The 27,286-nt window shown below is 38.0% G+C and overlaps 1 protein-coding gene across 3 annotated transcripts in view; it reads right to left on the reverse strand.

Moving 5' to 3' along the window:
• OCA2 (OCA2 melanosomal transmembrane protein) overlaps positions 1 to 27,286 on the reverse strand; it is a 739,048-nt gene that overhangs the window by 371,954 nt on the left and 339,808 nt on the right. For all 3 annotated transcript variants that reach the window (XM_053707724.1, XM_053707725.1, XM_053707723.1), the window contains exons 8-9: positions 14,792 to 14,874; positions 6,981 to 7,134 (exon numbers count right to left, since the gene is read on the reverse strand). In XM_053707724.1, coding sequence (XP_053563699.1) covers positions 6,981 to 7,134; positions 14,792 to 14,874 — 237 coding nt within the window. The remainder of the gene's footprint in view (positions 1 to 6,980; positions 7,135 to 14,791; positions 14,875 to 27,286) is intronic.

The raw sequence follows: 27,286 nt of genomic DNA on the forward strand, positions 1-27,286 counted from the left end.
GGTAAAAATTCAAAAGAAGTTCGCAACACCGCCTTATCCTGATGAAAAATCAGAAAAGGAGACTCACATGAAAGAGCAGATAATTCAGAAACTCTTCTAGCAAAAGAGATAGCCAAAAGGAACAAAACTTTCCAAGAAAGTAATTTAATGTCCAATGAATGCATAGGTTCAAACGGAGGAGCTTGAAGAGCTCCCAGAACCAAATTCAAACTCCAAGGAGGAGAAATTGACTTAATGACAGGTTTTATACGAACCAAAGCTTGTACAAAACAATGAATATCAGGAAGAATAGCAATCTTTCTGTGAAAAAGAACAGAAAGAGCAGAGATTTGTCCTTTCAAAGAACTTGCGGACAAACCCTTATCCAAACCATCCTGAAGAAATTGTAAAATTCTCGGTATTCTAAAAGAATGCCAAGAAAAATGATGAGAAAGACACCAAGAAATATAAGTCTTCCAGACTCTATAATATATCTCTCGAGATACAGATTTACGAGCCTGTAACATAGTATTAATCACGGAGTCAGAGAAACCTCTATGACCAAGAATCAAGCGTTCAATCTCCATACCTTTAAATTTAAGGATTTCAGATCCGGATGGAAAAAAGGACCTTGTGACAGAAGGTCTGGTCTTAACGGAAGAGTCCATGGCTGGCAAGATGCCATCCGGACAAGATCCGCATACCAAAACCTGTGAGGCCATGCCGGAGCTATTAGCAGAACAAACGAGCATTCCCTCAGAATCTTGGAGATTACTCTTGGAAGAAGAACTAGAGGCGGAAAGATATAGGCAGGATGATACTTCCAAGGAAGTGATAATGCATCCACTGCCTCCGCCTGAGGATCCCGGGATCTGGACAGATACCTGGGAAGTTTCTTGTTTAGATGAGAGGCCATCAGATCTATCTCTGGGAGCCCCCACAATTGAACAATCTGAAGAAATACCTCTGGGTGAAGAGACCATTCGCCCGGATGCAACGTTTGGCGACTGAGATAATCCGCTTCCCAATTGTCTACACCTGGGATATGAACCGCAGAGATTAGACAGGAGCTGGATTCCGCCCAAACCAAAATTCGAGATACTTCTTTCATAGCCAGAGGACTGTGAGTCCCTCCTTGATGATTGATGTATGCCACAGTTGTGACATTGTCTGTCTGAAAACAAATGAACGATTCTCTCTTCAGAAGAGGCCAAAACTGAAGAGCTCTGAAAATTGCACGGAGTTCCAAAATATTGATCGGTAATCTCACCTCCTGAGATTCCCAAACTCCTTGTGCCGTCAGAGATCCCCACACAGCTCCCCAACCTGTGAGACTTGCATCTGTTGAAATTACAGTCCAGGTCGGAAGAACAAAAGAAGCCCCCTGAATTAAACGATGGTGATCTGTCCACCACGTTAGAGAGTGTCGAACAATCGGTTTTAAAGATATTAATTGAGATATCTTCGTGTAATCCCTGCACCATTGGTTCAGCATACAGAGCTGAAGAGGTCGCATGTGAAAACGAGCAAAGGGGATCGCGTCCGATGCAGCAGTCATAAGACCTAGAATTTCCATGCATAAGGCTACCGAAGGGAATGATTGTGACTGAAGGTTTCGACAAGCTGTAATCAATTTTAGACGTCTCTTGTCTGTTAAAGACAGAGTCATGGACACTGAATCTATCTGGAAACCCAGAAAGGTTACCCTTGTTTGAGGAATCAAAGAACTTTTTAGTAAATTGATCCTCCAACCATGATCTTGAAGAAACAACACAAGTCGATTCGTATGAGACTCTGCTAAATGTAAAGACGGAGCAAGTACCAAGATATCGTCCAAATAAGGAAATACCACAATACCCTGTTCTCTGATTACAGACAGAAGGGCACCGAGAATCTTTGTGAAAATTCTTGGAGCTGTAGCAAGGCCAAACGGTAGAGCCACAAATTGGTAATGCTTGTCTAGAAAAGAGAATCTCAGGAACTGATAATGATCTGGATGAATCGGAATATGCAGATATGCATCCTGTAAATCTATTGTGGACATATAATTCCCTTGCTGAACAAAAGGCAATATAGTCCTTACAGTTACCATCTTGAACGTTGGTATCCTTACATAGCGATTCAATAATTTTAGATCCAGAACTGGTCTGAAGGAATTCTCCTTCTTTGGTACAATGAAGAGATTTGAATAAAACCCCATCCCCTGTTCCGGAACTGGAACTGGCATAATTACTCCAGCCAACTCTAGATCTGAAACACAATTCAGAAATGCTTGAGCTTTCACTGGATTTACTGGGACATGGGAAAGAAAAAATCTCTTTGCAGGAGGTCTCATCTTGAAACCAATTCTGTACCCTTCTGAAACAATGTTCTGAATCCAAAGATTGTGAACAGAATTGATCCAAATTTCTTTGAAAAAACGTAACCTGCCCCCTACCAGCGGAACTGGAATGAGGGCCGTACCTTCATGTGAACTTAGAAGCAGGCTTTGCCTTTCTAGCAGGCTTGGATTTATTCCAGACTGGAGATGGTTTCCAAACTGAAACTGCTCCTGAGGACGAAGGATCAGGCTTTTGTTCTTTGTTGAAACGAAAGGATCGAAAACGATTGTTAGCCCTGTTTTTACCTTTAGACTTTTTATCCTGTGGTAAAAAAGTTCCTTTCCCACCAGTAACAGTTGAAATAATAGAATCCAACTGAGAACCAAATAATTTGTTTCCCTGGAAAGAAATGGAAAGTAGAGTTGATTTAGAAGCCATATCAGCATTCCAAGTCTTAAGCCATAAAGCTCTTCTGGCTAAGATAGCCAGAGACATAAATCTAACATCAACTCTAATAATATCAAAAATGGCATCACAGATGAAATTATTAGCATGCTGGAGAAGAATAATAATATCATGAGAATCACGATTTGTTACTTGTTGCGCTAGAGTTTCCAACCAAAAAGTTGAAGCTGCAGCAACATCAGCCAATGATATAGCAGGTCTAAGAAGATTACCTGAACATAGATAAGCTTTTCTTAGAAAAGATTCAATTTTTCTATCTAAAGGATCCTTAAACGAGGTACCATCTGATGTAGGAATGGTAGTACGTTTAGCAAGGGTAGAAATAGCCCCATCAACTTTAGGGATTTTGTCCCAAAATTCTAACCTGTCAGGCGGAACAGGATATAATTGCTTAAAACGTTTAGAAGGAGTAAATGAATTACCCAATCTATCCCATTCCTTAGCAATTACTGCAGAAATAGCATTAGGAACAGGAAAGACTTCTGGAATAACCGCAGGAGCTTTAAAAACCTTATCTAAACGTATAGAATTAGTATCAAGAGGACTAGAATCCTCTATTTCTAAAGCAATTAGTACTTCTTTAAGTAAAGAGCGAATAAATTCCATCTTAAATAAATATGAAGATTTATCAGCATCAATCTCTGAGACAGAATCCTCTGAACCAGAAGAGTCCAAAGAATCAGAATGATGGTGTTCATTTAAAAATTCATCTGTAGAAAGAGAAGATTTAAAAGACTTTTTACGTTTACTAGAAGGAGAAATAACAGACAAAGCCTTCTTTATGGATTCAGAAACAAAATCTCTTATGTTATCAGGAACATTCTGCACCTTAGATGTTGAGGGAACTGCAACAGGCAATGGTACATCACTAAAGGAAATATTATCTGCATTAACAAGTTTGTCATGACATTTAATACAAACAACAGCTGGAGGAATAGCTACCAAAAGTTTACAGCAGATACACTTAGCTTTGGTAGATCCAGCAGGCAGAGGTTTTCCTGTAGTATCTTCTGGCTCAGATGCAACGTGAGACATCTTGCAATATGTAAGAGAAAAAACAACATATAAAGCAAAATAGATCAAATTCCTTATAAGACAGTTTCAGGAATGGGAAAAAAATGCCAAACATCAAGCTTCTAGCAACCAGAAGCAAATGAAAAATGAGACTGAAATAATGTGGAGACAAAAGCGACGCCCAAATTTTTTGGCGCCAAAAAAGACGCCCACATTATTTGGCGCCTAAATGCTTTTTGCGCCAAAAATGACGCAACATCTGGAACGCCGACATTTTTGGCGCAAAATAACGTCAAAAAATGACGCAACTTCCGGCGACACGTATGACGCCGGAAACGGAAATGAATTTTTGCGCCAAAAAAGTCCGCGCCAAAAATGACGCAATAAAATGAAGCATTTTCAGCCCCCGCGAGCCTAACAGCCCACAGGGAAAAAGTCAAATTTTTGAGGTAAGAAAAAATATGATAATTAAAGCATAATCCCAAATATGAAACTGACTGTCTGGAAATAAGGAAAGTTGAACATTCTGAGTCAAGGCAAATAAATGTTTGAATACATATATTTAGAACTTTATAAATAAAGTGCCCAACCATAGCTTAGAGTGTCACAGAAAATAAGACTTACTTACCCCAGGACACTCATCTACATGTTTGTAGAAAGCCAAACCAGTACTGAAACGAGAATCAGTAGAGGAAATGGTAAATATAAGAGTATATCGTCGATCTGAAAAGGGAGGTAAGAGATGAATCTCTACGACCGATAACAGAGAACCTTATGAAATAGACCCCGTAGAAGGAGATCACTGCATTCAATAGGCAATACTCTCCTCACATCCCTCTGACATTCACTGCACGCTGAGAGGAAAACCGGGCTCCAACTTGCTGCGGAGCGCATATCAACGTAGAATCTAGCACAAACTTACTTCACCACCTCCCTTGGAGGCAAAGTTTGTAAAACTGATTTGTGGGTGTGGTGAGGGGTGTATTTATAGGCATTTTAAGGTTTGGGAAACTTTGCCCCTCCTGGTAGGAATGTATATCCCATACGTCACTAGCTCATGGACTCTTGTTAATTACATGAAAGAAATATAAGTACAAAATTAAGCATCATTGTTTTAGTATCAGAAGACTTAGATTTGGTTTGCAGTGTTTGCTGTTTTTTTTCTCCCAGGGTGGACTGGTGTGTCAGGTTTAACTGGGAAGGTAGAGTTAGCAGACTGGCACATGAGTCAGATGATGCAGTATCTCTTTTTATTTGTCTCTGTGTCTGCATTTGAATACTGCTGTTAACTAACTTGTAATTCAAAAATCAATAGAAAGCTTTTGCATTGGGCTTTTAATATGTGTTTTAATCTTGCATACAAGTTTATATTCATAAAAGGAGATCATGCATTCTAATTTGAGTAATATTAAACATTATATGTATTGTAATTATTGCAGTTGTTAACTGTTTTGTGACATAATGCCACTGCAGTAAGCTGCACAAAAAAACAGACAAATATCTGATTTTTTAATTTATTTCTTAAAATATTGAATTTTGTTGTCAACAAATCAAATATATGTCAGCAAATCAAATTAATACTTTAAAGGAACATGAAAGTCATAATTAAACTTCCATGATTCAGATAGAAATTGCAATAAAAAAATATATAAACTCTCTAATTTGCTTTTATTATGTTTTACTTTATTCTTTTTGGTATCCTTAGATAAACAGCATACCTAGTGGGATTGTGCAAGTGTTTGTCTTGAGCACCACATAACAGCAGCAGTGTTTGCAGCATTGATAACTTTTGTTATTTGTGTAAAATGAGTAATTTTCAAGAAAAATCATATCTAGATAAACAGTGGAACTGCATTTACCTATATAATCAGAATTTAATTATTTTCTTACCTGTATACATGTATTGTAAACAATGCTAATTGCCCTTGTACAACCTGCTAATTTAATAGTAAATTTAAGATACCTCTATGGGGTTCATAATATATGGGTTTCTCTGGCAAATCATAGTCATTGCCTCACCAGCCTCTGACCTCACCGCACGTCACTGGAATAGTCTTTATAGGTCAGTTTTGAATCTTATGCAAAGCTTCAAAGACAGAGGTCTGGTTATACCAACATAATATTGTAATTGACGGATTTAAAAAAAAAAGAAACACTCTGAAAAGTAAAAACAGCTCAAATTGCTTTAGAGCTTAGTCCTCAATTTGAACGTATTGGTAGAATCTAAACTGAACTTTTCTGACTAAATAGCTGGTAGAGAAAACAAAGGAAATACATTTAAATAAAAAAAAAAAAGAAAGAGCTATTTGCTACTGAAATTAACTAAAATACTGAACATTACACAAAATTTTACAATCCTGATTGCAAGCATAACATGAAATAATGTATAGCATTAAATAGTGACATATGTTTTATATCTTTGTTAAATTAGAAACGTGTATCTTATAGAAACAGCGCTGGGCAGCTTTAATTCATTTAAACTCCCTAAGAGCTGAATCAATTATTGTCTCCACTGTTTGTTCATTATTTCGGTTTTATTTCTGTGCATCTTGTTTTCCCAGAAACAAGCAATTAAAGTTAATGCTACTAGGCAATTTGATAGTGGCTACGAAAGTTACATATTGTCATATCTTGCAAAAGATACATATTTTACTAACACAACATACTCTCCCCCATTTTGAAGATTATTAAGAATTTTACATTTCCATTTCTTACATGTAAAAAAAGAAAAAATTGCATAGCATACAATTACAGTATACATATGCTTAATAAAAAAATAACATAGCATACAATTATACATATGCTTAATAAAAAAATTACATAGCATACAATTATACATATGCTTAATAAAAAATTCACATAGCATACAATTATACATATGCTTAATATCCCCAATTTACAGGAAATCTGCTTTGGGGTTTGTTCAGTTTGTCCATATACAGATGTAAAATAAACAAAAATAAATCATAAAATCCTGTTAAAGTGACTGATGCACCAAAAAAATAAAATTAAACTTCTTGTTTAATGCGCTGTATATGAATTTGCAATTGATGAGAAATATCTACATTCCTAAACTGTGGGAAATTTTATTATTAAAAAGATACGGTCAACACAGATACATGATATTTTAAAGAAACCTGATATTCAGAATTTTTAAACAGCAAAGATCAAAATCAATGTATTTTCTTAAAAAAATATTACCTCAAATATGATAAGCACATAAACACCTGCGAGGATCACTGCTGCAATAGTAACTTGAGTCTCTATGTTGGCACTAAGGTACTGATAATTTAAAGACAGTGGAACGAGTTGGGTATTCTGTAGAAATGCTTGCATATTTATTGAAATTGTATCACTAGAAAGAGAAAACAAAAAAGTAAAAAATCATATAGCATCTGAACAAGGGAAATCATTTTTTGTTCATTTGTGCATATATCAAACCATTTATTTCTATATTCTTATCATTCAAGTTATATATACATTAAAGTTATATATAATTATGCTATACATTTTTAGCGTCTCACCCAGTTTTGAAAATTGTCTTTTATGTCATTTTTAGAGATTGTTTTTAAAAGAATTACATTTAAAAAAAAAACATTATAAAACAACTTAATTATTTGACCCTTCCAACACCACAAGCTAAAATAAACATTTGTTTGCTTTAAATTCATCATTTAATTCCCTATAAAATTTGTGATTGTATATCACAAAATAATTGTATTTATTTTTTTGCCTTTTTTCCTGCAATTTAAGTTTAATTAATAACAAGTTTTTCTAAGGTATTGGACTCCAAAATAATGTGAACTTTATTAATTAAATGACTACAGCCATGTGGACTTGCATATGCCAGGAAGACAGAGTACCTCTTAAAGGGATAGTCTAGTAAAAAATGTAACTTTCATGATTCAGATAGGGCATGCAATTTTAGATAACTTTGCAATTTACTTTTATCATCAAATTAGTTTGCTCTCTTTATTCTTTGTTGAAAGCTAAACCTAGATAGTCTCATAAGCTAATTTCTAAGCCCTTGAAGGCCGCTGCTTATCTCTGTGCTCACTCCAGTGGAGTTCTTTATGAGTCAGCACACATTTGCTAAAATGAAAGTGTCAAAAGAACTGAAAACATAATTTATGTAAGAACTTACCTGATAAATTCATTTCTTTCATATTAGCAAGAGTCCATGAGCTAGTGACGTATGGGATATACATTCCTACCAGGAGGGGCAAAGTTTCCCAAACCTCAAAATGCCTATAAATACACCCCTCACCACACCCACAATTCAGTTTAACGAATAGCCAAGAAGTGGGGTGATAAAAAAGTGCGAAAGCATATAAAATAAGGAATTGGAATAATTGTGCTTTATACAAAATCATAACCACCACAAAAAAAGGGCGGGCCTCATGGACTCTTGCTAATATGAAAGAAATGAATTTATCAGGTAAGTTCTTACATAAATTATGTTTTCTTTCATGTAATTAGCAAGAGTCCATGAGCTAGTGACGTATGGGATAATGACTACCCAAGATGTGGATCTTTCCACACAAGAGTCACTAGAGAGGGAGGGATAAAATAAAGACAGCCAATTCCTGCTGAAAATAATCCACACCCAAAATAAAGTTTAACGAAAAACATAAGCAGAAGATTCAAACTGAAACCGCTGCCTGAAGTACTTTTCTACCAAAAACTGCTTCAGAAGAAGAAAATACATCAAAATGGTAGAATTTAGTAAAAGTATGCAAAGAGGACCAAGTTGCTGCTTTGCAGATCTGGTCAACCGAAGCTTCATTCCTAAACGCCCAGGAAGTAGATACTGACCTAGTAGAATGAGCTGTAATTCTCTGAGGCGGAATTTTACCCGACTCAACATAGGCAAGATGAATTAAAGATTTCAACCAAGATGCCAAAGAAATGGCAGAAGCTTTCTGGCCTTTCCTAGAACCGGAAAAGATAACAAATAGACTAGAAGTCTTACGGAAAGATTTCGTAGCTTCAACATAATATTTCAAAGCTCTAACAACATCCAAAGAATGCAACGATTTCTCCTTAGAATTCTTAGGATTAGGACATAATGAAGGAACCACAATTTCTCTACTAATGTTGTTGGAATTCACAACTTTAGGTAAAAATTCAAAAGAAGTTCGCAACACCGCCTTATCCTGATGAAAAATCAGAAAAGGAGACTCACAAGAAAGAGCAGATAATTCAGAAACTCTTCTAGCAGAAGAGATGGCCAAAAGGAACAAAACTTTCCAAGAAAGTAATTTAATGTCCAATGAATGCATAGGTTCAAACGGAGGAGCTTGAAGAGCTCCCAGAACCAAATTCAAACTCCAAGGAGGAGAAATTGACTTAATGACAGGTTTTATACGAACCAAAGCTTGTACAAAACAATGAATATCAGGAAGAATAGCAATCTTTCTGTGAAAAAGAACAGAAAGAGCAGAGATTTGTCCTTTCAAAGAACTTGCGGACAAACCCTTATCTAAACCATCCTGAAGAAACTGTAAAATTCTCGGTATTCTAAAAGAATGCCAAGAAAAATGATGAGAAAGACACCAAGAAATATAAGTCTTCCAGACTCTATAATATATCTCTCGAGATACAGATTTACGAGCCTGTAACATAGTATTAATCACGGAGTCAGAGAAACCTCTTTGACCAAGAATCAAGCGTTCAATCTCCATACCTTTAAATTTAAGGATTTCAGATCCTGATGGAAAAAAGGACCTTGTGATAGAAGGTCTGGTCTTAACGGAAGAGTCCACGGTTGGCAAGAGGCCATCCGGACAAGATCCGCATACCAAAACCTGTGAGGCCATGCTGGAGCTACCAGCAGAACAAACGAGCATTCCTTCAGAATCTTGGAGATCACTCTTGGAAGAAGAACTAGAGGCGGAAAGATATAGGCAGGATGATACTTCCAAGGAAGTGATAATGCATCCACTGCCTCCGCCTGAGGATCCCGGGATCTGGACAGATACCTGGGAAGTTTCTTGTTTAGATGGGACGCCATCAGATCTATTTCTGGAAGTTCCCACATTTGAACAATCTGAAGAAATACCTCTGGGTGAAGAGACCATTCGCCCGGATGCAACATTTGGCGACTTAGATAATCCGCTTCCCAATTGTCTACACCTGGGATATGAACCGCAGAGATTAGACAGGAGCTGGATTCCGCCCAAACCAAAATTCGAGATACTTCTTTCATAGCCAGAGGACTGTGAGTCCCTCCTTGATGATTGATGTATGCCACAGTTGTGACATTGTCTGTCTGAAAACAAATGAACGATTCTCTCTTCAGAAGAGGCCAAAACTGAAGAGCTCTGAAAATTGCACGGAGTTCCAAGATATTGATAGGTAATCTCACCTCCTGAGATTCCCAAACTCCCTGTGCCGTCAGAGATCCCCACACAGCTCCCCAACCCGTGAGACTTGCATCTGTTGAAATTACAGTCCAGGTCGGAAGCACAAAAGAAGCCCCCTGAATTAAACGATGGTGATCTGTCCACCATGTTAGAGAGTGCCGAACAATCGGTTTTAAAGATATTGTTTGAGATATCTTCGTGTAATCCTTGCACCATTGCTTCAGCATACAGAGCTGAAGAGGTCGCATGTGAAAACGAGCAAAGGGGATCGCGTCCGATGCAGCAGTCATAAGACCTAGAATTTCCATGCATAAGGCTACCGAAGGGAATGATTGTGACTGAAGGTTTCGACAAGCTGCAATCAATTTTAGACGTCTCTTGTCTGTTAAAGACAGAGTCATGGACACTGAATCCATCTGGAAACCCAGAAAGGTTACCCTTGTCTGAGGAATCAAAGAACTTTTTGGTAAATTGATCCTCCAACCATGATCTTGAAGAAACAACACAAGTCGATTCGTATGAGATTCTGCTAAATGTAAAGACTGAGCAAGTACCAAGATATCGTCCAAATAAGGAAATACCACAATACCCTGTTCTCTGATTACAGACAGAAGGGCACCGAGAACCTTTGTAAAAATTCTTGGAGCTGTAGCTAGGCCAAACGGCAGAGCCACAAACTGGTAATGCTTGTCCGGAAAAGAGAATCTCAGGAACTGAAAATGATCTGGATGAATCGGAATATGCAGATATGCATCCTGTAAATCTATTGTGGACATATAATTCCCTTGCAGAACAAAAGGCAAGATAGTCCTTATAGTTACCATTTTGAACGTTGGTATCCTTACATAACGATTCAATATTTTTAGATCCAGAACTGGTCTGAAGGAATTCTCCTTCTTTGGTACAATGAAGAGATTTGAATAAAACCCCATCCCCTGTTCCTGAACTGGAACTGGCATAATTACTCCAGTCAACTCTAGATCTGAAACACATTTCAGAAATGCTTGAGCTTTTACTGGATTTACTGGGACACGGGAAAGAAAAAATCTCTTTGCAGGAGGTCTTATCTTGAAACCAATTCTGTACCCTTCTGAAACAATGTTCTGAATCCAAAGATTGTGAACAGAATTGATCCAAATTTCCCTGAAAAAACGTAACCTGCCCCCTACCAGCTGAGCTGGAATGAGGGCCGCACCTTCATGTGGACTTAGAAGCAGGCTTTGCCTTTCTAGCTGGCTTGGATTTATTCCAGACTGGAGATGGTTTCCAAACTGAAAATGCTCCTGAGGATGAAGGATCAGGCTTTTGTTCTTTGTTGAAACGAAAGGAACGAAAACGATTATTAGCTCTACTTTTACCTTTAGATTTTTTATCCTGTGGTAAAAAAGTTCCTTTCCCACCAGTAACAGTTGAAATGATGGAATCCAACTGAGAACCAAATAATTTGTTACCCTGGAAAGAAATAGAAAGTAAAGTTGATTTAGAAGCCATATCAGCATTCCAAGTTTTAAGCCATAAAGCTCTTCTAGCTAAAATAGCTAGAGACATAAACCTGACATCAACTCTGATAATATCAAAAATGGCATCACAGATAAAATTATTAGCATGCTGAAGAAGAATAATAATGTCATGAGAATCACGATGTGTTACTTGTTGCGCTAAAGTTTCCAACCAAAAAGTTGAAGCTGCAGCAACATCAGCCAAAGATATAGCAGGTCTAAGAAGATTACCTGAACACAGATAAGCTTTTCTTAGAAAGGACTCAATTTTCCTATCTAGAGGATCCTTAAACGAAGTACCATCTGACGTAGGAATAGTAGTACGTTTAGCAAGGGTAGAAATAGCCCCATCAACTTTAGGGATTTTGTCCCAAAATTCTAATCTGTCAGACGGCACAGGATATAAATGCTTAAAACGTTTAGAAGGAGTAAATGAATTACCCAATTTATCCCATTCTTTGGAAATTACTGCAGAAATAGCATTAGGAACAGGAAAAACTTCTGGAATAACCACAGGAGCTTTAAATACCTTATCTAAACGTTTAGAATTAGTATCAAGAGGACTAGAATCCTCTATTTCTAAAGCAATTAGAACTTCTTTAAGTAAAGAACGAATAAATTCCATTTTAAATAAATATGAAGATTTATCAGCATCAACCTCAGAGACAGAATCCTCTGAACCAGAGGAGTCATCAGAATCAGAATGATGATGTTCATTTAAAAATTCATCTGTAGGGAGAGAAGTTTTAAAAGATTTTTTACGTTTACTAGAAGGAGAAATAACAGACATAGCCTTCTTTATGGATTCAGAAACAAAATCTCTTATATTATCAGGAACATTCTGCACCTTAGATGTTGAGGGAACTGCAACAGGCAATGGTACTTTACTAAAGGAAATATTATCTGCTTTAACAAGTTTGTCATGACAATCAATACAAACAACAGCTGGAGAAATAGCTACCAAAAGTTTACAGCAGATACACTTAGCTTTGGTAGATTCAGCACTTGACAGCGATTTTCCTGTAGTATCTTCTGGCTCAGATGCAACGTGAGACATCTTGCAATATGTAAGAGAAAAAACAACATATAAAGCAAAATTGATCAAATTCCTTAAATGACAGTTTCAGGAATGGGAAAGAATGCCAAAGAACAAGCTTCTAGCAACCAGAAGCAATAAAAAATGAGACTTAAATAATGTGGAGACAAAAGCGACGCCCATATTTTTTCGCGCCAAATAAGACGCCCACATTATTTGGCGCCTAAATGCTTTTTGGCGCCAAAAATGACGCCACATCCGGAACGCCGACATTTTTGGCGCGAAATAACGTCAAAGAATGACGCAACTTCCGGCGACACGTATGACGCCGGAAACGGAAATAGAATTTTTGCGCCAAAAAAGTCCGCGCCAAGAATGACGCAATAAAATGAAGCATTTTCAGCCCCGGCGAGCCTAACAGCCCACAGGGAAAAAGTCAAATTTTAAGGTAAGAAAAAATGGTCAAATCAAAATGCATTATCCCAAATATGAAACTGACTGTCTGAAAATAAGGAAAGTTGAACATTCTGAGTCAAGGCAAATAAATGTTTGAATACATATATTTAGAACTTTATAAACAAAGTGCCCAACCATAGCTTGGAGTGTCACAGAAAATAAGACTTACTTACCCCAGGACACTCATCTACATATAGCAGATAGCCAAACCAGTACTGAAACGAGAATCAGCAGAGGTAATGGTATATATAAGAGTATATCGTCGATCTGAAAAGGGAGGTAAGAGATGAATCTCTACGACCGATAACAGAGAACCTATGAAATAGACCCCTTAGAAGGAGATCACTGCATTCAAATAGGCAATACTCTCCTCACATCCCTCTGACATTCACTGCACGCTGAGAGGAAAACCGGGCTCCAACTTGCTGCGGAGCGCATATCAACGTAGAATCTAGCACAAACTTACTTCACCACCTCCATCGGAGGCAAAGTTTGTAAAACTGAATTGTGGGTGTGGTGAGGGGTGTATTTATAGGCATTTTGAGGTTTGGGAAACTTTGCCCCTCCTGGTAGGAATGTATATCCCATACGTCACTAGCTCATGGACTCTTGCTAATTACATGAAAGAAATAAGGGTTCAGTCTGCAGAGGCTTAGATACAAGGTAATCACAGAGGTAAAAAAGTGTATTAATATAACCGTGGTGGTTATGCAAAACTGGGGAATGAGTAATAAAAAAAAGAAAAAAAAGATTATCACTTTAACAATAAAAATTCTGGAGTAGACTGTTCCTTTAAGAAAGGATTCTGAATGATAGAACAATAACTAGACAAGCTTTGAATGGTAGAGCAAGTGACCATCTTGTTACACTCCATTTTTTGATGGAAAAGCATATGTCTGTTGATCTGAGATGCACAGCTGCAATTAGCAGTCTTTTAATGACCCAAAACCAATGGCAAAACCATGCATATCTGCTATTTCTGAACAAAAGGGATCACATAGAAGCTTTTACAACCATTCTTCTTATGGCTGCAGTAGTTTATTGTAATTAATTTCAGTGAGAAACTCAAAGTTTGAAAAAAACAAACAAATTTTAAATGATCGTTTTTGGTGGTCAAATAGTAGCATCAAATATACCAAGAGAGGGCTATGCCCATACCTTGGGTTGTCTAGTTTAGAAATATATATAGTTTTGAGGGTTAATTGTGAGAATTTGGGCAGTTCTGCTATAACAAATGAGAGTTCATTACATAATTTTAGACATAGCTGAAGAAAAAGACCTTAAAATTATCAAACATTATATATATATATATATATATATATATATATATATATATATATATATATATATATATATATATATATATATATATATTATATACACACACACACACACACACTTGCTCTTAGCTGAATCAGAGGATGCAAATTAACGTTTATAGTATGTATATTAAAGTATATTCAGAGCTGAATACGTTGTGCATGTTTGTATACAATTACCCTGTAGAATACATTGCTAACCATGTGATATTAAAAACACCAACAGCTATAGAGGTCGATAGTGAGATTCCACAAAATCAAAAGCTTTTTTAAAAAATTTGCATTACATTTCAGATGTCAAAAAATAAATAAATAACCATATCAATGTAGAAATTACCTGTTCAGTATATTAAAAACTCTAGTTTTTCTAATGGGTTCCTTTCTTCGTGAGCCCAAATTCAAAGTCCAGTTGTAAATTACCTGAAATAGAGCATTAAACAAAGCTTTTATTCCACTTTTTTAAGGTAACTAATGTGTTTAAAAAGTTCAAAGTAATTGATTATTGAGGGATTTTAAGGTTATGTTTGCTGAAAAAGTTGCACGGGACCCAGGTTAGGAAACAGTGGAACTGGATCTACTGCTACTGTTTCAAAGTCACTTAAGGTTTTTAATAACCAATTTTTAACACACTCAGTGTTCAGCTTGTTATTCTACTACCTCTTTACCCACAGCCTTCAAATTGTGACATGAAACAGGTAAGGTGGTACAATGAAATGGTGTCATTAAAGGGATAGTAAACACCAAAAATATTATTGTTTAAAAAGATTGATAAACTGTTTTTTAACCATTACCCAGTTTTGCATAACCAACACTGTTATAGAAATATACTTTTTACCTCTGTAATTACCTTGTATCTAAGCTTCTGTAGACTGTCTCCTTATCTCAGATCTTTTGACAGACTGGCATTTCAGGCAAATAGTGCTGACTCTTAAATAACTAACGCTCTCTAGATGTGAAAAACTGTCAAATGCATTCAGATAAGAGGCGGCCTTCAAGGGCTTAGAAATTAGCATATGAGCCTCCTAGGTTTAGCTTTCAATTAAGAATACCAAGAGAACAAAGCAAATTTGATGAAAGTTTAATTTTGACTTTATAATGCCATTAAAACCCAGTGTTGTACAGCAATTTACTTTTCCTTTTGCCTCTATGTGTGATTGTAGGTGTAAGAGAAATAGAGAAGGGAGAGAGGTAGAAAGAAAAGAGATAGAGAAAAAGAAGAAATTATAAATAGGGAGGAAGAAAGAGAGAGGCGCAGACAATGGGAAATAGAAAAAAAAATGGAGAAAGGGGGTGAAAGAGAGAAAGAAAAAAACAGAATTTATGTTTACCTGATAAATTACTTTCTCCAACGGTGTGTCCGGTCCACAGCGTCATCCTTACTTGTGGGATATTCTCCTCCCCAACAGGAAATGGCAAAGAGCCCAGCAAAGCTGGTCACATGATCCCTCCTAGGCTCCGCCTTCCCCAGTCATTCGACCGACGTAAAGGAGGAATATTTGCATAGGAGAAATCATATGATACCGTGGTGACTGTAGTTAAAGAAAATAAATTATCAGACCTGATTAAAAAACCAGGGCGGGCCGTGGACCGGACACACCGTTGGAGAAAGTAATTTATCAGGTAAACATAAATTCTGTTTTCTCCAACATAGGTGTGTCCGGTCCACGGCGTCATCCTTACTTGTGGGAACCAATACCAAAGCTTTAGGACACGGATGAAGGGAGGGAGCAAATCAGGTCACCTAGATGGAAGGCACCACGGCTTGCAAAACCTTTCTCCCAAAAATAGCCTCAGAAGAAGCAAAAGTATCAAATTTGTAAAATTTAGTAAAAGTGTGCAGTGAAGACCAAGTCGCTGCCTTACATATCTGATCAACAGAAGCCTCGTTCTTGAAGGCCCATGTGGAAGCCACAGCCCTAGTGGAATGAGCTGTGATTCTTTCAGGAGGCTGCCGCCCGGCAGTCTCGTAAGCCAATCTGATGATGCTTTTAAGCCAAAAAGAGAGAGAGGTAGAAGTTGCTTTTTGACCTCTCCTTTTACCGGAATAAACAACAAACAAGGAAGATGTTTGTCTAAAATCCTTTGTAGCATCTAAATAGAATTTTAGAGCACGAACTACGTCCAAATTGTGCAACAAACGTTCCTTCTTTGAAACTGGATTCGGACACAAAGAAGGCACGACTATCTCCTGGTTAATGTTTTTGTTAGAAACAACTTTCGGAAGAAAACCAGGTTTAGTACGCAAAACCACCTTATCTGCATGGAACACCAGATAAGGAGGAGAACACTGCAGAGCAGATAATTCTGAAACTCTTCTAGCAGAAGAAATTGCAACCAAAAACAAAACTTTCCAAGATAATAACTTAATATCAACGGAATGTAAGGGTTCAAACGGAACCCCGTGAAGAACTGAAAGAACTAAATTGAGACTCCAAGGAGGAGTCAAAGGTTTGTAAACAGGCTTGATTCTAACCAGAGCCTGAACAAAGGCTTGAACATCTGGCACAGCTGCCAGCTTTTTGTGAAGTAACACAGACAAGGCAGAAATCTGTCCCTTCAAGGAACTTGCAGATAATCCTTTCTCCAAACCTTCTTGAAGAAAGGATAGAATCTTAGGAATTTTTATCTTGTCCCAAGGGAATCCTTTAGATTCACACCAACAGATATATTTTTTCCATATTTTGTGGTAGATTTTTCTAGTTACAGGCTTTCTGGCCTGAACAAGAGTATCAATGACAGAATCTGAGAACCCTCGCTTTGATAAGATCAAGCGTTCAATCTCCAAGCAGTCAGTTGGAGTGAGACCAGATTCGGATGTTCGAACGGACCTTGAACAAGAAGGTCCCGTCTCAAAGGTAGCTTCCATGGTGGAGCCGATGACATATTCACCAGGTCTGCATACCAAGTCCTGCGTGGCCACGCAGGAGCTATCAAGATCACCGATGCCCTCTCCTGATTGATCCTGGCTACCAGCCTGGGGATGAGAGGAAACGGCGGGAATACATAAGCTAGTTTGAAGGTCCAAGGTGCTACTAGTGCATCTACTAGAGTCACCTTGGGATCCCTGGATCTGGACCCGTAGCAAGGAACCTTGAAGTTCTGACGAGAGGCCATCAGATCCATGTCTGGAATGCCCCACAACTGAGTAATTTGGGCAAAGATTTCCGGATGGAGTTCCCACTCCCCCGGATGAAATGTCTGACGACTCAGAAAATCCGCTTCCCAATTTTCCACTCCTGGGATGTGGATTGCAGACAAGTGGCAGGAGTGAGTCTCCGCCCATTGAATGATTTTGGTCACTTCTTCCATCGCCAGGGAACTCCTTGTTCCCCCCTGATGGTTGATGTACGCAACAGTCGTCATGTTGTCCGATTGAAACCGTATGAATTTGGCCTTTGCTAGCTGAGGCCAAGCCTTGAGAGCATTGAATATCGCTCTCAGTTCCAGAATATTTATCGGGAGAAGAGATTCTTCCCGAGACCAAAGACCCTGAGCTTTCAGGGGTCCCCAGACCGCGCCCCAGCCCACCAGACTGGCGTCGGTCGTGACAATGACCCACTCTGGTCTGCGGAAGCTCATCCCCTGTGACAGGTTGTCCAGGGACAGCCACCAACGGAGTGAATCTCTGGTCCTCTGATCTACTTGTATCGTCGGAGACAAGTCTGTATAATCCCCATTCCACTGACTGAGCATGCACAGTTGTAATGGTCTTAGATGAATTCGCGCAAAAGGAACTATGTCCATTGCCGCTACCATCAAACCTATTACTTCCATGCACTGCGCTATGGAAGGAAGAGGAACAGAATGAAGTATTTGACAAGAGTTTAGAAGTTTTGATTTTCTGGCCTCTGTCAGAAAAATCCTCATTTCTAAGGAGTCTATTATTGTTCCCAAGAAGGGAACCCTTGTTGACGGAGATAGAGAACTTTTTTCTACGTTCACTTTCCACCAGAGATCTGAGAAAGGCCAGGACAATGTCCGTGTGAGCCTTTGCTTGTGGAAGGGACGACGCTTGAATCAGAATGTCGTCCAAGTAAGGTACTACTGCAATGCCCCTTGGTCTTAGCACCGCTAGAAGGGACCCTAGCACCTTTGTGAAAATTCTTGGAGCAGTGGCTAATCCGAACGGAAGTGCCACAAACTGGTAATGCTTGTCCAGAAATGCGAACCTTAGGAACCGATGATGTTCCTTGTGGATAGGAATATGTAGATACGCATCCTTTAAATCCACCGTGGTCATGAATTGACCTTCCTGGATGGAAGGAAGAATTGTTCGAATGGTTTCCATTTTGAACGATGGAACCTTGAGAAACTTGTTTAGGATCTTGAGATCTAAGATTGGTCTGAATGTTCCCTCTTTTTTGGGAACTACGAACAGATTGGAGTAGAACCCCATCCCTTGTTCTCCTAATGGAACAGGATGAATCACTCCCATTTTTAACAGGTCTTCTACACAATGTAAGAATGCCTGTTTTTTTATGTGGTCTGAAGACAATTGAGACCTGTGGAACCTCCCCCTCGGGGGAAGCCCCTTGAATTCCAGAAGATACCCTTGGGAGACTATTTCTAGCGCCCAAGGATCCAGAACATCTCTTGCCCAAGCCTGAGCGAAGAGAGAGAGTCTGCCCCCCACCAGATCCGGTCCCGGATCGGGGGCCAACATCTCATGCTGTCTTGGTAGCAGTGGCAGGTTTCTTGGCCTGCTTACCTTTGTTCCAGGCTTGCATTGGCCTCCGGGCTGGCTTGGCTTGAGAAGTATTACCCTCTTGCTTAGAGGACGTAGCACTTGGGGCTGGTCCGTTTCTGCGAAAGGGACGAAAATTAGGTTTATTTTTGGCCTTGAAAGACCTATCCTGAGGAAGGGCGTGGCCCTTGCCCCCAGTGATATCAGAAATAATCTCTTTCAAGTCAGGGCCAAACAGCGTTTTCCCCTTGAAAGGAATGTTAAGCAATTTGTTCTTGGAAGACGCATCCGCTGACCAAGATTTTAGCCAAAGCGCTCTGCGCGCCACAATAGCAAACCCAGAATTTTTCGCCGCTAATCTAGCCAATTGCAAAGTGGCGTCTAGGGTGAAAGAGTTAGCCAATTTGAGAGCATGAATTCTGTCCAAAATCTCCTCATAAGAAGAATCTTTATTGAGCGCCTTTTCTAGTTCATCGAACCAGAAACACGCTGCTGTAGTGACAGGAACAATGCATGAAATTGGTTGTAGAAGGTAACCTTGCTGAACAAACATCTTTTTAAGCAAACCCTCTAATTTTTTATCCATAGGATCTTTGAAAGCACAACTATCTTCTATGGGTATAGTGGTGCGTTTGTTTAGAGTAGAAACCGCCCCCTCGACCTTGGGGACTGTCTGCCATAAGTCCTTTCTGGGGTCGACCATAGGAAACAATTTCTTAAATATAGGGGGAGGGACGAAAGGTATGCCGGGCCTTTCCCATTCTTTGTTTACAATGTCCGCCACCCGCTTGGGTATAGGAAAAGCTTCGGGGGGCCCCGGGACCTCTAGGAACTTGTCCATTTTACGTAATTTCTCTGGAATGACCAAATTCTCACAATCATCCAGAGTAGATAACACCTCCTTAAGCAGGGCGCGGAGATGTTCCAATTTAAATTTGAATGTAATTACATCAGGTTCAGCTTGTTGAGAAATTTTCCCTGAATCTGAAATTTCTCCCTCAGACAAAACCTCCCTGGCCCCCTCAGATTGGTGTAGGGGCACTTCAGAACCAATATCAGCGTCCTCATGCTCTTCAGTATTTTCTAAAACAGAGCAGTCGCGCTTTCGCTGATAAGTGGGCATTTTGGCTAAAATGTTTTTGATAGAATTATCCATTACAGCCGTTAATTGTTGCATAGTAAGTAGTATTGGCGGACTAGATGTACTAGGGGCCTCCTGTGTGGGCAAGACTGGTGTAGACGAAGGAGGGGATGATGCAGTACCATGCTTACTCCCCTCACTTGAGGAATCATCTTGGGCATCATTTTCTCTAAATTTTGTGTCACATAAATCACATCTATTTAAATGAGAAGGAACCTTGGCTTCCCCACATACAGAACACAGTCTATCTGGTAGTTCAGACATGTTAAACAGGCATAAACTTGATAACAAAGTACAAAAAACGCTTTAAAATAAAACCGTTACTGTCACTTTAAATTTTAAACTGAACACACTTTATTACTGCAAATGTGAAAAAGTATGAAGGAATTGTTCAAAATTCACCAAAATTTCACCACAGTGTCTTAAAGCCTTAAAAGTATTGCACACCAAATTTGAAAGCTTTAACTCTTAAAATAACGGAACCGGAGCCGTTTTTATATTTAACCCCTTTACAGTCCCTGGTATCTGCTTTGCTGAGACCCAACCAAGCCCAAAGGGGAATACGATACCAAATGACGCCTTCAGAAAGTCTTTTCTATGTATCAGAGCTCCTCACACATGCATCTTCATGTCATGCTTCCCAAAAACAAGTGCGCAATAGAGGCGCGAAAATGAGGCTCTGCCTATGATTAGGGAAAGCCCCTAGAGAATAAGGTGTCCAATACAGTGCCTGCCGGTTATTTTACATAATTCCCAAGAATAAAATAATTCCTCAAAGCTATGAAGTATTAAAATATGCTTATATATCAATCGTTTTAGCCCAGAAAATGTCTACAGTCTTAACAGCCCTTGTGAAGCCCTTTTTTTCTTATGTAATAAAAATGGCTTACCGGATCCCATAGGGAAAATGACAGCTTCCAGCATTACATCGTCTTGTTAGAAATGTGTCATACCTCAAGCAGCAAAAGTCTGCTCACTGTTTCCCCCAACTGAAGTTAATTCCTCTCAACAGTCCTGTGTGGAAACAGCCATCGATTTTAGTAACGGTTGCTAAAATCATTTTCCTCTTACAAACAGAAATCTTCATCACCTTTCTGTTTCAGAGTAAATAGTACATACCAGCACTATTTTAAAATAACAAACTCTTGATTGAATAATAAAAACTACAGTTAAACACCAAAAAACTCTAAGCCATCTCCGTGGAGATGTTGCCTGTACAACGGCAAAGAGAATGACTAGGGAAGGCGGAGCCTAGGAGGGATCATGTGACCAGCTTTGCTGGGCTCTTTGCCATTTCCTGCTGGGGAGGAGAATATCCCACAAGTAAGGATGACGCCGTGGACCGGACACACCTATGTTGGAGAAAAATAATTTAAGCTTACCGATAAATTAATTTCTTTCATAAAGGTGTCCATGATCCATTACTCCTGGTAATTACTCTTCCCTGCCACTATGAGGAGGCAAAGATTCCCAAACCCAAAGAGCTCTATAAACCCACATTACTGGAAACTAGCCTGACATATAACCAAGCAAAGAAACCGCAGAAGCTTTCTGCTGGAACCAAAAAAGTGGGCATACTAGAAGTTAGTCTAAAATCCTTAGTAGTGTCTACATAATACTTCAATGCTCTAACAACATCTAAATTATAAAGGCGCCTCTCTGAAGAACTTTAGGGTTTATGACAAAAAGGAACAACAATTTCCCAACTTATATGAAGATACAACCTTAGGTTAAAAAAAAAAATTGGTCTTAAACTGGTTTAATAACAGGCTTAATCCTAGCTAAAGCCTGAACAAAACCATGAATGTCAGGAAGATAAACAATATTTTTTGGAACAAAACTGAAAGAGCAAAAATCTGACCTTTCAAAGAACTGGCAGATAAACCCTTATCTAAACCATCCCGCAAAAAAACAGAAAAATCCTAGGAATTCTCAAAGAATGCAAGCAAAAACCATGATCCATAGACGAAGAAATAAAGGCCCTCCAGACCTTATGATACATCTTCCTGGTCAAATGCTTATGAGTCAGTAACAAAGTCTCAATAACAGAATCAGAAAAACCTCTCTACATAAGAGCTAACCATTCAATCTCCATGCCATCAAGCTAAGGGACTTGAAGTCCGGATGGAAAAATGGACCTTAAGACAGAAGGTCTGGGCACAGAGAAAGTGGCCAAGGAGGGCAACTGGCCATCTGAACTAGATCTGCATACCAAAGTCTGCGAGATCAAGCCAGAGCAAACAGCATTATGGATGTGTCCTCTTGCTTGATTTTGGCAATCAGTCTGGGTTGAAGAACCAGAGAAGGAAAAACATAGGCTAGTCAAAATTACATTGGAGCCACCAGAGCATCCACAAACTCTGCTTGAGGATCACTGGACCTGGCACAGTACCTGGGAAGTTTTTTTTCCATTCATGGCTAGGGAACTGCAAGTTTCCCCCTGATGATTGATGTAGCACAGTGCTGTAACATTGTCTGATTGAAAACAAATATAAGACTCCCTTATCAACATAGGCCAACTTTGAAGGGCTCTGAAAATTGTACAGAGTTCTATAACATTTATTGGCAACCTCTCCTCCTGAAGAAACCAAACCCATTGTGCCCTCTGAGACCCCTAGATGCCACCCAACCTGAAAGGCTTGTAGCTGTCGTGATCACAGTCCAATAAGGACAAGAAAAACAAGCCCCATGAATAATAAGCTGATGATTCAGCCACCAAGACAGAGACTGATTTGTTATAGATGAATCCTTTGAGACAGCAGAGTATGATCTTTGCACTATTGCCGAAGCACATAAAGCTGAAGAGGCCTCATGTGCAAATGAGCAAACAGAATAGCATCCGATGCAACTAAGGGAAAAGAAAGAGTGAAGGTTTAGAGAAGTTGACACTAACTTTAATCTTCTTTGATCTGTCAAAGAAAACCTCATGGAAACTGAGTATATTGGAACCCCCAGAAAAATAACTCGTCTGAGAAACCAGTGAACTCTTCGTCTGCTGGTGTGAGATTCTATTAAATGTAAAGATGGAGCTTGAACCAGGATATCATCCATGTAAGGAAACACTGCAGTACCGGAGTTCTGAAAAAGGGCACCCAGAACCTTTGAGAATATTCTGGGAGCTGTAGCCAGACCAAAATGATAGAGCAACAAACTGAATGTGCTCGTCTATGAAGACAAATCTCAGAAACTGATAATGTTGTCAGTGATTAGAAACATGAAGGTAAGCTTCCTTTAAATCAGGGGTCGCCAAACTTTCGGACCTCAGAGACCACTAAACTCACAATTTTGAATCCTGTGGACCACTAACATGAATTTTTTTAAAAAGGTACAAACTTCTATAATGTGTGTGTGTATATATATATATATATATATATATATATATATATACACATACACACACATACATACACACACACACACACACACACACATACTGTACATAACTAGTATAATCATAGCTAAGTTTACATTATGCATATATTTACACATTTTAAGAATTATTTTTTGAAATTAACTAATTGAATGACAGAACTGAGAGAATACTACCAAATGACAAATGAAGGGTGAGTGCCAACTTTTGAGCTGGAAACAGATAGGCAGAAAGTGGGGAAAAATGAATAATGTTTAAAAGGAGCACAAGACTTCAAAGTTACCTCCCCAGTTATTCAAAACTACTTTTGATCATGGACAGATATTGGAGTCATAAATTAAGTTTATATTAGAAAGCTCTCAATATGGATGTGAGCTAACCACAACTGATGTTACTGGCAATTACTATAATACTGGTGGGATATGGCTAATCTGCTGGATGGCAATTACTGGAATTCAGGTGGAATACAATTATTAGAATGAAAAATTATTAATATTTAATAAAAAAAAGAAGATGGAAGGGAGGAAGATAAACAGTGATGTAAGTCCATCTGAAGGAATTAGGAAAACTACTAAAAAGACAGGTAAAGGGAAGAAAATAAAAGAAATATAATAGAGAATTTTCTTTTTTTTTTATATACTTTAATTCCACTATTTCAAGCCAAGACTGTACCAACCTCTGCTGACTTTAGAATGGAAGAATCTTCCTCTGAGCAGCACGCTGGGGGAGAGGAGTTAAAAATACAATCTAGCTACGCAAGTTGCGCAGTACTTTGCAACGTGCGTAGGGAGATTGTAATTTAACTCCTCCGTCGGTTTTTACTGATGCACTGTAGGGAGTTGCGGTGCGATGGGGGTGAGACCATCAGAGGAGATTAATTCCTGCTTGATGGTGTTAAGGACCACTAACATCTTCTCATGGACCACCAGTGGTCCACAGACCACTGTTTGGCGACCGCTGTTTTAAATCTATTGTGGGCATAAATTGACCTTGCTGAAAAAAGGCAGAATAGTCCAGTGATGTGCGGTGAGGTCAGAGACTGGTGAGGCATTGGGTAGGATACTCCAGAGAAACACACACATTTTTTTTATATATATATATATATATATATATATATATATATATATATATATATATATATATATATATATATATATATATATATATATATATATTACACACATACACACACATATACACATATATATACACACATATATACAGTCAAGCCTAGACTACTTGTGGAACACAAAAAAAATCAACCAGTATTGAGTGCTAATACCTCTTGTGTAAAATCTATACCATTTACAGATTCTGGGCCCAATCACCCTATGCCACATATATGGCAAAATAGCATCTCAGTGATTCTATTAACTATTCCGTAAATTCCTTAAAATATTCTTACGATAATCATTAATTAGTATACCTGTGTTTATATTGTAAATGTGAATCTACTATAAAGTGTTTACCTTGTGTTACAACACTGGTGATAGAAATGTGTTAGTGATTATTCTCCTAATTGGCAACTGTAGAATTGCCTGATGCAACAATAGTATTGTTTCAAATAAAGTGTGAAGGGAAGTGTACGTGTATATGTACGTATGTAATTTATTCCATCTGCATCGAATGCTATATAAATTACTCCAGTTCTTACAGATTCTGGTGATTACTGACTTTCAATACTCTTTGTTCTATATTCCTTTAAACTTAGAAATTATATCTGTGATACATGCGCAATATTATAAATATACTTTACTCCAACTATATAAGTAAATAATAAAACTGAGCAGTTATGTAAGAAAAAGCGTTTACATAAGACTTGGTTAAAAAAACAGGTTCTACTGGTATAGGCAATTCATAAGGCGTTTCATACCATATTTAATTTATATAAGCATACATATTAGAGCATGTCCATACCCTGTATAGAAATAAAATTTAAAACTTAATAATGTTCAGTGAGTTCAGATATTGTAATCCTTTTTTGATGTATCTGATAGGATATTCCTAAATTGTGGCCACAACTTGTCCTGAGACTGTTAAAAAATCCCAATGTATAGTTAACAGCTTGACTCCCCCTAACCGGACCTCCGATATCCCTTACCTCCGTGTTTTTTTTAACTTCTTTGTGATGCCGTGGGTTCTGGGAAGAGTGCTTCTGTGTACAAGCTGAGTTTGCTGTTTTTCCATTTGGTGTGCCGCCGTTTGAATTTCTTCCGCAACTACTTCCTACCCAGGTGTGTTTGATGCCCGTCTGACGTGGTGCACGGAGGACCTATCGGGTAACCGGATCATGGGGGGAGTGTTCCTGTAGTTCTTCTGCTGGAGCCAATAGTATCCACACTCGATGTCGGGGTTTCTTGCGCCTTTATCAAGACTGTGTAATCTAGTGTGTTCTTTAGGCTCCTTTATAGTTCTTTGAGAATTTGTATACTCCCCCTAATTAGTTGTAACAGTATGCTCTTAATATGCTAATGGTATGCAAAATATCGATACTACTTTGTAATATACATATTGTTCTTATTGTTTAAACATATTCATTTAAGAATCCATCTTGTTGTTACAAAAGGATTATAAGATTAGTTATCCATACATACATTTAATTGATCACTAAATTTAAAATAAATATACTATATGAAAAAATACACTAAGTGAAAAGATTAAATAGTAGCTGTGAATGTATAAATTATTGGTATCATAGATGTATATATTCTATAGCTGTCTCAATATTTACAAGTTCAGAAATTATTCTGATGATAGTATTATATTATGGTGTACACTGGTAACATATATAGGTAAAGGTTAAATATCTATAATAGTCTATATTACAGATTTCTATGAATTTAAACACCACCTGTATGTTTATTATATAGGATAGAGAATGTAGATTTGAAAATGTATCATTGTTCTATTGTAAATGTCTTTTGTTATATAAATGGATTTAAATTGAGTTCTGCATTTAGGCCATTGGGGGTGAGTGTGTTGAACTTAAATATTAATTTGGCTTCTTTTAATAACAGCATTTTTTCCATATCACCTCCTCTGTCATTGTGTACTTTTTTTATGCCCCAGTATGTAAATCCTATCGGGTTTTTTTTTGTGTTTTTCTGTGAAATGTTTGGAGAGTAAATGTTTACAGTTGCCTCTTTTAATATTAGAAAGGTGTTCTCTTATTCTATCATGTAATGGTCGGCTCGTTTGTCCCAAGTACTGTAATTTACACTGGCATTGAATTAAGTAAATTATGATTGTGTCAGAACATCTAATGGTATCTTTTATGGGGTATTTGTAATTGTTATTGGAGGATATTACTTCTTTGCTTTTTTTGCCAAATTTGCATGCTTTACAACTGGTGCAGGGAAAAAAACCTTGCAGTGCATTTCCCTGTAGATCTTGATCTCTTGGTTTAGATGTTTTATTAAACTGACTGGGTGCTAGTATACTTCTCAAGTTATTTGTCTTTCTGAATATTAGTGTTGGACGTTGTTTGACAATGTCTGATAGTAGCGGATCCTTTCTAATTATGTGCCAGTGTTTATCTAGAATCTTTTTTATAATTTTATGATCCTCATTGTATTCTGTAATAAATGATATTTGATTATGAATTTTGTTTTTGTTCTTTTTTCTGTATTTTAGTAAT

The sequence above is a fragment of the Bombina bombina genome, chromosome 3, assembly GCF_027579735.1.
Source record: "Bombina bombina isolate aBomBom1 chromosome 3, aBomBom1.pri, whole genome shotgun sequence".
Lineage (NCBI taxonomy): Eukaryota > Metazoa > Chordata > Amphibia > Anura > Bombinatoridae > Bombina > Bombina bombina.